Below are 13,797 nucleotides of genomic sequence, written 5' to 3' on the forward strand. Positions count from 1 at the left end.
GGCTCTGCACATGCAGATGCATTTAACACTGGCCTGTAGTGTGCAGGCAGATCCGGGCACACGTCTGCTCCAGCAGCTGGTGGTGCTGTGGCACAAATTTGTCCCTCTGAGGCCAAACACATCACTGAGGTGCCTTCTGCAGCCGGTGGGGAGAGACAGCTATGGACAAGCCACAGTTCCTCCTGCTGATGTCCACTGCCCTGTGGCACCACCCCATCTCTCCTGGCAGCAGAAGAGGCTTTAGAGATGTGTCGTGGTGACCAAAATCCCCCAGATCTCAGCGATTTCTTACCTCACTCCTTCCTTTTGCTGCCCAGGAACCCACCCTGCCTCAAGGATCTGGGCCATTCACAGCAAGGAAGCACTCACTGAGATTCGTGAGGTTTTTTTAAGCAGCAGAAGGGTTCCCAGGGGAGATGTTGGAAAGCCCAGACCAATTCCCACCACCACCCATCCCATGCCAGCAGTGCCCATGCAGAGCCAGCACCTGTTAAGAGCCCTTCCAAAGCCTGAGTCATGCCCTGGCCGCCATGAAGACAAGAAGACACGTTCAAAATTAATATATATTTTTATTGAATATTTGCTCTAAGTGGGCTTGTGAAGCCACCCATAGAATTACTTCTTTCATCTCAGCAGTGGTTCAGTAACAGTTATTAGCTTTGCAAGAGAAGAAAACCAAACAGAAGGGGGTGCATTAAAATAAATAGGTTATTTTTTCTTATCTTTAAAATAAACTTTTGAAATAAATACTTTGTGTTTTTTTTTTTTTTTAATTTTATTTTTTCCCCTTAAAAGGTACAAGAGTATTGTCAAAAAACAGCCATCAGGTTATAAACATGTATTATACCTTATAGAAAGGAACCCGAATAAAGGCAGCCGGGGAGGGACCTCTTTATACACTGTACAGAATGCCTTTGTACCAATTAAACGGAGAAGGAGAGGCTTCGGTTCTTGGTACGAGGCCCTCCTTTGAAGCCAAGAGGACCCATCTTCTCGGGAGAACTTTGTGCTGAGGACCCCTGGGGAGGCAGGGGGCTGCCTGTCCACTGAGCATCACGAAGCCCTGGGGGAGCCCTTGGGAGGAGATGGGCAGAGGAGAAGGGGAGGGGAAGGGGGAAAGGGGCTCCAGGCAGGGAAGGAAGGGACCAGCCCTGCCAGCTCCAGGGGGGCCACGACACCAGGGAGGGTTTGGTCCTGCTGAGGCCATTTGGGTGCTGCAGGAAGGTGCAGCAGGATGGAGACCCAGTGTGATCCCTCTGCCCCTGCAGCCCAGTGCTTCCCCTGTCTCAGCACTGGGACATTCACCGTGCCCCTAAGGGGTATTTGTTCTCTCCCCATCCATCCAACACCTCTCCAGCCTGCGGGTCCTTGCGGGGCACCTTTCAGCACCCTGGACTATGCCCTCAGGGGATTCTTCTGCGACAAGCACCCCAGGAAGACCAAGCCTCACCTGGGCAGGTTCCCACTCTGGGGGCAAGGAGCGGTTGCTAGAAGGAGACAGAGCTTGCAACAAATCCCGATGCTCACTGAGGAGTACCCCAAAGCATGCCAAGCCCAAAGGAGAGCACAGCTCAGGTTCAGATCCCAACCAGCAACACACAGCTGCTGCAAGCATCCTGCAGGAGTGGGCTCCGTGGGCTCCCCGAAAGGAGGCTAGCCTCACCCGGAGCCTACTAGAGACCACGAATGGGCTTTGGGGTGGGGAGTAGGGGGTACATCCTTCTCTACTTTCCTCACATGCTGATCACAAAAAAATGGACCTTCCAATATCCAATGCAGCCTCAAAACACGCACAGACCAGAGAGAGCGACCTAACAGAGCAGATGCTGGAAACAAAGCTGGGGCATGGCGCGCTCCCCCCCGGGCCAGCTCCTCTTGCCCTGCCGCTCACCCCTCTTTATTGCACTAAAGCAGCTGTCCGCAAACTGTAATTTTGTGCTTTGGCATCTTTCAGCCAGTGACACTTCCCCACCGGTCTTTGGGATCATACTTGAGGATGGGGAAGAGCCAACTCAACAGGATTTTATAGGGATACGAGAACACAATCCCAAAGAGCTTCCCCCCCAAAACCAACTCTACAATTTTTTTTTTTTTTTTTTTTTTGAGGGGTGATCCTTGGCTGCCAGCTGCTGCTTTGATGCGAGGCACCGAGGTTTCTCAGGGGTAGGTGGCAACCTGAGCAACAGCCCAAGGAGCACCTCTGCCCTTCCACCAGGAGGGCTGGAGGAGCTGGCATGGGATGGAGTCTTCACCCCCGGTCCCCAGTGACCTCTCCTCAACAGTGTCCATACATTTACCAGTACTGAAGGAGGGGAGCGGGGCTGGGGGAATGGCACAGAGCAAGCACCATCAGGAGTCTTTGGAGATCCGGATGGGAAGAGCAGAGCAGGGGGAGCTCAGGTCCTGCTCAGCAGCTCCTGCCCTGCCTCCTGCTCCTTTGGCACCTGAGTCTCTCTTTCCTTAAATTTGCCCTGACATGTTTCTTGGAAAAGGAGCCCACGACCAGCACAGACACACAGAGTGGAGAAACGCTCTCTTACGAAGCAGATCCATCCTTGTCGGGCCACAGGGGTGCAGGGGAAACAGAGGACTTGACATGTGATTCCCCAAAAAGAAAACCAGAAACGACACGTTGGGACAGAGAGAAACCCAAACTGTCGGGACAAGCAGCTGCAAACAAACATCTGGAGCAGATGTTATCTGACTCATTACAGGGTGGGGCAGGAAAGGGGCTCACAATTCCAACCAAAATTGGAGTCCTCTTGAAAAGGGAAACCAAACTGTCTGGCAGCCAGAGATGGGGAAGGAGCAGGATGGATCTGGTCTGAAGACATTAGGAAAAGCTCAGGAGGAAAAAAAAAAAAAAAAAATGATCAGAGGCTGCCCACAGCCTTCCTGACACCAGAAGAGCACAAAGAACCAGAGCTGCCCTCCTCTGAGAGCTTTTGGCAAATCCCAACCTGTCTTTTCTGCTGGGGTGAAGTAATGGGAGCTCCTCGAGGCCCCTCCAGATGAGTGTGAAGCAGTAACCCCGCACAAAGCCTCCACGAACAGGGTAGGACCAGACAGCCCTGAACATCTCCAGCCCATTCAACTATAAACCTGGACGTGGCTCTGCATTTTACCCTCAACACAGCCAAACCGAGCCCTGCATGGCCTGACAGCCCTCCGTGCCCACCTGGGGCTCCCTTCCTGTCATTGCCCATCTGCGTGCCCCATTTTCCATACGATATATCTCACAGACTTGGCATTTCTTGCAGATCAGACGTCCAAGAGACCTGGCCGGACTCCCTAGCCCTGCGCCCAGGCTGTGGCATGGTTCCCTATGGGAAATGGGACTTCCGCACCGACCCAGAAAAAAAGCCCATTAAGCAGAAGGCATCCTGGCCTCTTATCAATCCCAGCAGGCAAATTTGCTGCAGTTGTAGTGCAGGGCTCCACCTCGCCAGGCTGGTGCCAAGCTGAACTGGCGCTGAGGAGCTGGTATCTGGACAGCCATCTCCTCATCCGGCAGCTCCAGCACCTGGGGGAGGTCACCCCGTGCTTGCATGACTTGGGAGGCCGTGAAAATGATGAAGCTTCACATGTTGAGTCATTCCACCATCAGGAGAGGAAGCAATGAATTGCAAAGATACAGAGGTGGTAACTAAATTTACAAGACGGCTCCATTTAAAAAGGAGGAGAAAAAAAAATATCAAAGTAGAGCAAGTTGGAAAATTCTGTTCATTAGTTTTCTTCTAAAAGTTTCAATGAACTATTTCACATTCTCATTGAAGTGAGACGGTTCAAATCCTCAATGGGAAAAAAAAAAAGGGGGGGGGGAAGATTTTTACCCTAAAAAGATTTACACTTTCTAGGAGGAATAAGTTTAATCAGCACCGACAGAGAAGTGAAAGGAGTGTTGAAAAGGAAGGGGGCCTCTTGGTGGAAGTCTCTCCCCGAAACACTGCTTGGAAATAGGGAGCCAAGCAACTGATGGTATATGGAAAAATACATTTGCAAAATATTTTACAACTGATGCCACCAAGATGGACTTGTCCTGTGGTGGAACAGACACCTACAGGCTATTCTCTGAGAAGGTTATTGCCTTAAAACCCAAACGGCTGGCCATGGAGGACCTGCAAACTGCACGGGCATCGTCTTCTCCCTTCTGAACACCAGGAGATCCTTGCTGCAAGCCCCAGCACCACCCTGAATTCCCCACGGAGGTGAGCTCTCTGTCTCTGGCTAGAGGAAACATCTTCCATCAGCACCCCTCAGGCTCCAGGTGAGACGAGGGTCAGGATCCCGGTCGTGCCCGTAACAGGCGCCCCAGGCAGAAGCTTCACGCCAGGGATGGGCTCCACCTCCCCTGCCACAAGTTCAACATCTGGGCCCCTTCGAGTCAAGGGAGTCGGGCACCGCCAGAGCACGATTTAATTAATGTTTTCAAGGGGGATGAATCACTCCCTGGAGCTGCTTTTCTCTGCAGCAGAGGGAGCTTGGATCAGACGCGGATTTTAGATAGCAAATGTATGGGAAGATGAATCCCATCGTCAAAGCCTACCTCCTGGCTCGCTGCAAGCCAGCACTAAATCCTACCCCCTCTCTGCAGCCTGCAAACCTCCCTGTCCCCCTCTCCCGACTACCCAGGAACTAAAGGTCTAGGATTAGCAATAAACAGACTTGGAAATCATCTTCCAGCATGTGCAAGTGTACCAGGAAGCCAAACCTTGCATCTGGCACCATTCACAGCAGTATCATGGATATTATTAGTAATAGTCCTAGCCATCCTAACGTTATATTTATATATACAAAAATAGATCCACAGAACTCTACGGAAAGAGGTGGCTGAGTGAATGCAATGGGCAAGCCCTGGACGGCAGGGTCTCGGAGGAAGCCAAGGGAGACGTTGCATATATTTCTGCAGGGGAACCATTCGCTTCCCTCCGCACACACACGACTCGAGGGAGGGACAGGAGGGCAGAGCCAAGCACTGGGACAGCATCCCAGCTCCAAACTCCCCCACCCCATGGCCGATGCAAGCGGAGATGGGGGTCCAGGTCCAGGAGGATCTCCCCCCAGCTGCAGCAATGGGATTGACGTTTTATCATAGCACATAAATCATGGAGCACTGGCCCTGTCTCGGGTTTCCTTCTGGTCTGCAGATGGCCCAGCCCAGGGGCTCGGTTCAGCCCCATTTCCAGTTTGCCAACGCAGAATGCCCTCAGCAGTGACGCTGGTGGTGGCGTGGCACGCTGATGGCAAAGGAAAGCAGGGCGAGGACTCAAACACAACCTCTGCAGGGAGGGAAGGTCAGGTTCCCATCCTTGGACATCCCGTCTGCTCTCGATTTTCCCTAACCCAAAGCAGGGTCATCCCCCCCCTCCCCGGGGAGTTCCCCCACATCAGTGCTAAGTGGCAGGGAGAGCAGCGCTGGCTGTTGATAGTTGGGTTTAGGGACTCTTTTTAAAGTGAATTCAGTGCTGGTGGAAGGTACCAGACAGGCAGAAGGCAGATCTAGGGAACAGGATGGTGGGACAAAGCTCCTATCCCCATGGCTACTTCACCCTACCCCCAAGGACAAGCCTGTGAGGGTAGAAGGGGAGCTGCAGCATCTGCTCAGTGATGGGACAGAGCTTGGGGGGAGCACCATCCTCGCTCCCAGCCCACCAGGTTCGCGTTTTGGAGGCAGCCCCTCCAGCACTGCACCTCCAGGCCTGGAGGAATGAATGGCTATTTCAAAACCAGCATCTCGCTCTCCACCAAATCCCAGGGGGACCTTCCCCTCGCTGCAGCTGGGCGGGAGCCAAAAGGTTTCAAAAGCTTCCCACACCTTCCCTTCCTCTTGGAGGCAGCACAAAACGAGATGCCATCTCATTGCAGAGCTGGCTGGCATCTCCCGGTGGCTTCCAAGCAGGCAGGGAAAGCTGCTGCTGCCTGGGGGAGCCCTGCAGCACCTGGGGAAGCGGGCTGGGGGCAGGGGGAGAAGGTGGAGACCACCCATGAAAAGTGCTGGAAGGAGAGGAGGAGAAAACGAGTCCAGGCTCCTGGAGGACTCCTGCTTGGGATGCGTGGAGCCACCTCTTCCTCCCGTGGGAAGAGCCACAGCCTGCGTGCTCCTGGTGGCCGGGGGACCCTGAGTCTCGTTCCCAAGAGGAGGCGGTGGGCAGGGGGAGCGCAGCAGAGCGGAGGGAGCCAGAGGAGGAGAGGGATGAAGGGGAGAGGAGGAGGAAGAGGAATCAAGCCTGCTTCTCCTCCCCGGGAGGGTCATACCGGCTTATCCAGCGTCTTGGGGAAAGGCGTGCCGCTGGAGGAGGAGATCTTTCTGCACACCGTGTTGGTGTGGGTCTGGCAGCGGCAGCCGGGGCGTTTCAGGCCGTCGTAACCCCGCTGGCAAAGTTTGAGGCACCCCAAGGTGGGAAAGTAGCAGCAGAGGCAGGGCATGAGGAGGGAGAGGAAGCTCATGGCAGCCCAGCGGGCGCAGCAGGACCCCGGCCCGCAGGAGCAGGGGTCGTCGGCGCAGGTGTCCTCGTCGTCGGTGGAGCAGTGGTAGAAGAGACCCTTGACGCAGCAGAGGCAAGTCCCGTAGTCGAGGAGGCTCTCGGGGGAGCAGAGGCAGCGCTGGTTGCAGAGCCAGCAGGAGGGCAGGCTGCGGGCGGCCGTGCAGCGGGCGCACTTGCAGCGCCCGCACTCCTCGCAGATGAAGAGGTGCCCGGCGTGCAGGCTGGGCTTCTCCACCGCCCCCTTCAGCGGAGAAGATTCCTCCGGCTTCACCTCGCCGGCCCGGGGCTGCGTCCGGATGAGCGAGTGGCCCGAGTGGGACGGCGTCAGGCTGCTCAGCAGGCGCTGTTCGGAGGCGGTGGTGCTTTGGGACACGGAGCTGGCCGTGCTGGAATGGCTCATGGGTTGCTGCAGGGGTGGCATCTGGTGCTGCTGGCTGTGGCTGCGGTGCAGGTCCGGGAAGGTGGAAGACACCAGGCGGTCCTGAGGCCACTCCTGCTTGTGCGGTGGCTGCGAAAGGGACGGGTTGGAGCGGGCTTGCTGGAAGCAGGCAGCCGGCCTCTCCACGTAGTTGTTGCTGGCACGGATGGAGCGGATTTGGTCAATGGACAGGACCTGCTGGAAGTCCTCGGCGGGGGGGTCCATGGTCTCGTCGCAGCTGAGCTCAGCCACACTGGAAGAGAGCTGCATTTCCAGGAGCAAAGAGACCCTGCGGCATCAGGGCACATCTAAAAATCCTAAAACGGGGCAGGAAGACAGAGGAGAACATTTGCGTTACGTTTCATAACAAGTCCGTCCCTACAGCCCTGGAAGCAAAGACTGAGCAGAGCTCCTGACGAAGTTATTCCCACAGCAAGCCTCAAAGTACTCCTGAGCCTGGGGAGACTTTGGCCCAGACTTTCCCAAAAAGTGGGACTGTGAGAGCAGTCCCTTGACAAAGGGGGGTGCAGCATCTCCCTGTGCTTTCCGTGTCCTTCCCGAGGAGGTTCCCCATCCTCCTGCCAGCACTGACGGGCGCTGTCCTTCCTCCCTAGAGGAGGGGAAATGTGGAGCCGAGGCTTGTCCAGTGCCAGAGCTGGGAACAGCCATCTCCTCCAGATCAGGAGACTGCCATGAGCCAGGGGCACAGGGAAGGAGGGGAACCAAACACATTTAATTTCAAGCAAGCAACAGCAACAAATCACCGCTAATACGACATGTGCTTGGCCAGGGACTGGGACTCCCCAAGTCCTGGCATCTCCCACTGCAGTGTCCAGGTTTCCCACTTGTATCCCCATCCAGAACACCAAGGAAGGGCAAGTTTCTCTTTAACCCCACCACAAACACAGGGTGAAGCTGGCAAAGCTGATTTAGCAGCTTGTCTTGCTCCTGCACCGAAGCTGCCATGCAAAAAAAAAATGGAGCAGCAGCAGGGATGCCCTTCACTGCATGCCAGTACCCATCCAGAAGCTTTTCCCCCAACAAAATCAAGTCCAGACTTCGACGTCGGATACGTGCTCTTCGTGTGCAGCCAGCTTCCCTGGGACAAAGCCATTCTCTGGCAGATCAAACGTGTGATCCTCGGGTGACACCGATATTGTCACGGTGCCCACAGGAAGGCTGCGTTTCGATAGGAAGCTCCCCGTGGCCAGCAGGCCAGGCGGTGGCTTTCAAGTAGGTGAGGGGCCACAGGTAGAATCTGCTCATGCAGCAGAGAGAGGCAGAGGGAAGATTGATTTTCATTAGCTAGGCTGACCTTGAAGAGCAGGGAAAAGCAAAGGCAACTTACTTCGACTGTTAAAGCAAGATCTGCCCTCTCCCATCCCCCTTCCCGGAAAGAAAAAGGCAACAAATCTGCTTAGATTTGTTGTTTTTTCCTTTGCAAGGAGCCCATCCCCAAGCCGCCTGGAGCGAGATGCTCGCCCCATCCAGGGCAATGCGGGCAGCAAGGGGGTCGCTCTCCCTGGCTGCCCGCAGCTGGTTTGGTGCCGATTTCTGTAGCAAGGTGAGCTGAGAGGGCACGGCTGGCCCAGACAATTTTTGTGAACATGCTTCCAGGATGGGAAACAGCCTCCTGTCTTCTGTTACCTGCTGCCACTGAGCACATCACCCCGAGGCTCTTGCTGAGGAGCTGGAGCCCTCCGGAGCCCTGCGGGGATGTGGCACGTCCCAGCCTGCGGATGGGACCGGGCAGGAGGGAGCAGAGCCACCTCGGTGGGGTCCTGTGTCCCCCAGATCCCATCTCAGGGGGGATCGCAGTGATTTACACCCAGTGAAGGAGGGGCTCCTCGCATCTGGGTGTCCGTCCCGTTCATCCTGGGTGCTGGGATTTGGTGGGATTTGGTGGGGTTTGGTGGGATTTGGGCTTTAGGACTCCAGCCAGGCAGACGGGGGGGCTCTGGGCAGGTTCCCATGGGGGGTTTCGAGCAAGGTGTGAGCCAAAGGGAGAGACCAGGATCAGCGGAGGGTCCCACGGGGATGTTAAAAGTGGAACTGGGAGACTGAGAGCAGGCAAAGGGCAGACCCAGCACAGCTATGCCCAATCCTCCAGCAAAGAAGCAGAGCTCAGGAGGCAGGAGAGCAGGAGGAGAAGTGCGGGGGACCCTGCAAGGTGGGGGGGGGACAGCAGGCAGAGGGGAGCTGGCACAGAGCATTGCAGCCGGGATGCTTGGGGTCTGGGTCCTGGCCTTGGATGCAGCACCCAGGGCGTAATGAGTCCGAGGAGGACCCACAGCAGGGTCCGGATGCTCCTGGACCTAAAATCCCCAGACAGGGGTTGGGCAGAGGGGTCCCCTTCTGGGACCTGAGGGGACATGAAATGGGGGTGGAGGAGCTGTGGGTCCCCTGGCACAGCGGGATGGGGGAAGAGGGGCTGGATGAGCGGGGTGGGGACCCCAATCGCTGCTCCAGACGGAAAGCAGCCGGGCTGGGGGTCCTGAAGCAGGTCCCTGCCCTGTCCCCAAAGCACTGTCCCCGATCCCTGCCTACCTGCCCGGCCGGGGTGGGGGGGACACCGGGGCAGCGTGTCCCCAGCCTCCTCCTCCTCCTCCTCCTCCTCACACCCTGCCTGCCAAGCGGGCATGCCAGCCCCGGAAACCGGGCGAGCTTTATGGCCTCCAGCAGCCCCAAACATATAAAGTTCGTGTGATAATGGGCCAGAGGAGGGGATCGTAAAAGCAAATGATTTACAGGCGCTTGGAGGCGGCTGCCTCGCCGAGCTCCCAGGTGGGAGAAGAGATGGGGAGGGGGAGGAAGGGGGGCTTCACCCACTCTCCCCCAGGGTGCCCACGCGTGGCCGGGCTCCCCCCGCACCCCGCTGCCCATCCCCGCACGCACCCCACGCGGGACACCCCGAGCCCACGCACCCCGCGCTGGCGCCCGGCACCCGGTTTTCCCTATTTTTCCCCTTCTTTCCCCTCTCCCCCTCGTCCCCCCCCCACGGCCACCCCCGTCCCCCACGCGTGTCCCCCCACTCACCCCGCCGCCGCTCCATCCGCCGTGCCCGGCCGCCGCCAGCCCCCGCCGCGGGGCTGCCCCTTAGGGGCGGGCGGCGGGCATGGGCGGGGGGCACCGGCCGCCCCCCCGGCCCCGCAGCCGGGGGCAGCGAGGGAGAGCCCGGGAGGGCTGCCCGGGCCGGGTTTGTGAATGCAGGCAGCTCCCCGGAGCTCCTTGTGAATGGGGGCAGCGTGGAGGATGGGAGGGAGGGAGGGATTTATTGCTGCCCGTTAGCATCTCTCGCTCTCCCTCTCTCTTTTCTCTCTCTCTCTCTCTCTCTCTCTCTCTCTCTCTGCCGCTCGCCTTCCCGGAGCTGGAGCTCTTAATGCTTACCTAAGTGGCGTCATCCAGCTGAAATTGAATCGGCCCATTAGCGGTCCCCACAGAGCCCTGTGCATCCGCTCCCCAGATAATGACTGCAACAGAGCCGAGAGCTGCGGGATGCAGCAGGCGCTATTTAAACATTTCCGTCTCCTCTCTCGGGCTCCGGCACGGCCCCGCTCTCCCCGGCCCTGGTCCCCGGGGGGCTGCGGGTGGCAGATCCCAGTGCGAGCCCCCTGCTTGGGCGCCGTGGCCCAGTTGGGTCGGGTTTGGCCACGGGGATTGACCCGTGCCATCAGCTTGACATGGATCTGGGCATGCGATGGGCACCGTCGCCTTCTGCCCCCTCAACCCCAGCCCAGTCACCTCTTCTGGGCATCTCAGGAGCATCAGTGGAGCCTGGGTGCTGTCCACCCCTTATCCGACTAAGAAATCCAGGCTGATGCCCGAATTAGCTCCCGTGATAGAAGCTCCGAGGCTGGGAAGGGGCTTTGGCTCCTCCATTCCCATCCCCAGCTCCCCATTCTCCCAGAAACACACCTCAGCCTCAAGGTCCTTACGGGATGGGGACTTTCTGTCCCAAACACTGCGCCCTCCCTCCTCCTGGGCACTGGGGACCCCTCGGCCCCATGCAGAGGTAACGGGACGGGGACCTCTGCACGTCGGACGGGGGCTACGGACCCTGCTGGAGCTCCCAGCCTCACTTTGTTCCCCTCGAGCCCTCCCGAATCCTTTTCTGGTGGTGTTTGTCGGCCTGGCAAACAACATCAGCAGCTCGGGGGATGCTGAGGACCCATCTCTGTGGGGCTGGGATGACGCCAGCACAGGATCCGCTCCCCAGGGCAGGGCAGGTCCAGGTGCATGGCAGCGGGATGTGCTGGGGGGGCAGAATTGGGCACGGCACACGGGCACTAACCAGGAGGATCCCACTGCCCTCAGATCACACCAGCAGAAAACCAGCAGTGATGGGGGTCTCTGCCCTCCGGTGGCCCCCAGCTGAGCCTTTCCAGGCTCATTTTGGTGCTGAGCATTTCTCCACCTCCACAGGACGCCTCCAGAGGTGCTCCTCCGGGAGGGGTGAAGGCAGCCCTGAGAGCATCCCTCACCCTGGGCTCCGGGCAGAGCCTTAACACCACATCTCCACGCTCCGACCGGCCCCTCCTCTTCTCCACATCACTCCCAGCTCGGGCTTCAGAGGCACCGAAAGGACCGAGGTGCCCAAATCAACTCCCAGCGGCCGCCGGCTGGCTGCCAGCGCCTGCCTCCGAACAGCACGCGTGCGTCCTGTCCTCCCTTTCTCCCAGCCCCAATCTCTCACTCCCACCTCGAGGCGCGCGGTGATTCAGGCTTTTCCCCCCGCCGGCTCGCAGCATCCCTGGCGCAGCCCGCGTGGTGCTCAGCCCGCGTGGTGCCGCTTTATTCCTCGCCGGCTGCCGAGGGAGGGCCGAGAGGCATCGATGCGGAGATGCCGAGACAAGTGGGAGGGTGGGAAGCGGAGGGAGAATAGCAGCCTCCTGGGGAGTTATTGACCGCAGCCTCTCCGAAGAGGAGGGCTGGGAACCGGAGTGAACGCGCAGAGGAGGAAAGTTGAGGGATGCTCCCCGAAGGAAGGGTGTGGGACCGAGCCTCCAGCAGGTTTTAGGAGGGATTTGCGCACCTAGGGATGGGGATGCGGACCCCTGGCCATGCAGTGCCACAACATAAAGCGTATCAGAGGATGATGTGAGACCCCCTTGGCTCTAGGATAATCTCTCCCCAGGAGTGGAGGCGAGCGGAGGATTTAGCATCCCTCCCGCAGCGCTGTGCCCGTGTCCCCAAGCTACCTGCCACAGCCAGCCAAGCCCCATCCAGGCTCCCCCGCTGGGTTGGCGTCACTCCTCCCAGCTTGAATCCGCCGCCTTTTAACCCCTCAAATGCCCTTGGGGTCCTGTGCTAAGGGGTGGGGAAGAGAAGCAGCTCCCCTGAGACCTGTTCTCTGCTCTTATTTTGGAGCATCTCCTCCCGGGACAGCTGAAAGTAAAAGAAGTGGGGAGTTACCCATTTTCCCTTCCTCAGCAGGAGAAAAAACAAAAGAAAATTAAAAAGTGGGTTTTTTTTGGAGATGTACAGAAACACGTGCACATTTTAATGAAGGCAAAAGGGGTAAATCTGGAGCCTGAAGTATTCAGCTGGGATTTTAATGTGACCAGGAGAGCCCGGTGCTTCCAGGCTTCAGCACCCCGCTCACCCCGTGCAGGCGGTGGGACAATTCACTGCCAGGAGAGGGGAATGTCCCAGGGCAAGGCTGAAGATGTTTGAGCTCTTCTGATGCCGGTAGCCAAGCTTGGGCACCGGGGGAGGGAAAATTCATCTTCAGCTGAAGATGATGCGGGGGGGAGGAAAACAAGGTGGGGGGGAAAAGAGAACATGCGATTCCCCTGATTAAATCAGCCAGAAACAAAGAAGTGCTGGTGCCCTCTAATTTTTAGATTCACAGATTTTAGGGCCAGAAGGGACGGTGATGTTCATCTAGCCTGACAGTCTGTATTATGTGAAAGCCACTTGAAGCCAGACAGTGCCACCCGCTCCTCGGAAGCAACAGCCAGTGCAGGGAAAGGCACCGAAAGGTGGCAGCTCTCCCAGGGTGCAGGGGCAGGTGGCTCCAAAAACGTGCCTCGGTGAGGAGGAACCAGGTACAGCCACCCCACTGGGCTTGAAACAAACAGATGGCAGCGCAGGGAGGGGGAAAACATAATTTCCCTTCCGTGCCACGCAGTTCCTCTGCTCAGCAGGCAGCGGGGAGAAAAGCAAACCCTTCCTTCCGAACCTTTCCTAATCCTTGGAAAGAAAACGCCGTGCAAGACTGCCGGCTTGGAGACGTCTGTGGGTTGCTTTGGAGTCAAACCTCGCTCTGCTAACCCTGCTTGAGCCCCGCGGGCCGGATCCTGCGCCCCTGGCTCAGCCTGCGGCACGGCGGAGGCGCAGCCCTTGAGTGCAGTGAGAGCTTTTTCTCTGAAGATGGAGCCAGGCAGCGCCGAACACCAAGGGAGAGCTCAGGATGCGTCCCTTTAATGAGCTGAGGCTGGAACACGCCGAGGGAGCAGAAGCTGCCCGGATCCTGCTGGAGACGTGCTGAGTGGGTCCTGCTGACTCACGGGTGCAGATGGCGCGGTCCCCACGCGGCGGCGGCGAGGCAGGAGGTGGCATCTCGGGGGGAGCATCCAGCACCTGATCCCCACCACATGGTGGGCACAGAAGCCTCTCCCCACGTCCCGTTGCAGCTAGCGAGCGGCAAGCGTTGGCCAAAGCTGGTGCTGGGGCTGAGGACCAGCATCGACAAGCTCCACGTGCTCTTCTTCTGCAAAAAGAAAAACCATGTGTTTGGGACCATGAAGTTCCCCCACCAACATCCACGGGGCTCATGGACACGTGTCCCTCAGGGCCACCTCTCTCCCTGGCTCCTGCGCCTTGTGCTCCCTCCGTGGCTTCTCCCCCACCCTGATCTTCTCCAGCTTTGGGCCTCCTGGCTTCCCAGAGGTG

The 13,797-nt window shown here is 58.1% G+C and overlaps 1 protein-coding gene across 4 annotated transcripts; it reads right to left on the reverse strand.

Annotated features, from left to right (window-relative positions):
• Positions 1 to 549: 549 nt before the first annotated feature.
• SPRY3 (sprouty RTK signaling antagonist 3) lies at positions 550 to 12,302 on the reverse strand. Of its 4 annotated transcripts, none has more exons than XM_068696907.1 (2): positions 12,102 to 12,302; positions 550 to 7,220 (listed from the first exon to the last, which is right to left on the reverse strand). In XM_068696907.1, exon 2 carries the CDS (start codon positions 7,171 to 7,173, stop codon positions 6,250 to 6,252), a length of 924 nt encoding a protein of 307 aa, XP_068553008.1. In that variant the 5' UTR covers positions 7,174 to 7,220; positions 12,102 to 12,302; the 3' UTR covers positions 550 to 6,249. The 4 variants fall into 4 exon arrangements, with proteins under 4 accessions (XP_068553008.1, XP_068553010.1, XP_068553009.1 ...); XM_068696909.1 differs by lacking the exon at positions 12,102 to 12,302 and adding an exon at positions 11,603 to 12,043; XM_068696908.1 differs by lacking the exon at positions 12,102 to 12,302 and adding an exon at positions 10,291 to 11,571.
• Positions 12,303 to 13,797: the final 1,495 nt, after the last annotated feature.

The sequence above is a fragment of the Anas acuta genome, chromosome 13 (assembly GCF_963932015.1).
Source record: "Anas acuta chromosome 13, bAnaAcu1.1, whole genome shotgun sequence".
In the NCBI taxonomy this organism is placed as follows: Eukaryota; Metazoa; Chordata; class Aves; order Anseriformes; family Anatidae; genus Anas; species Anas acuta.

Excerpts from the sequence above, each read along its gene's own strand:
- SPRY3 (XM_068696907.1), bottom strand. The coding sequence starts at position 7,173 with ATGCAGCTCTCTTCCAGTGTGGCTGAGCTCAGCTGCGACGAGACCATG.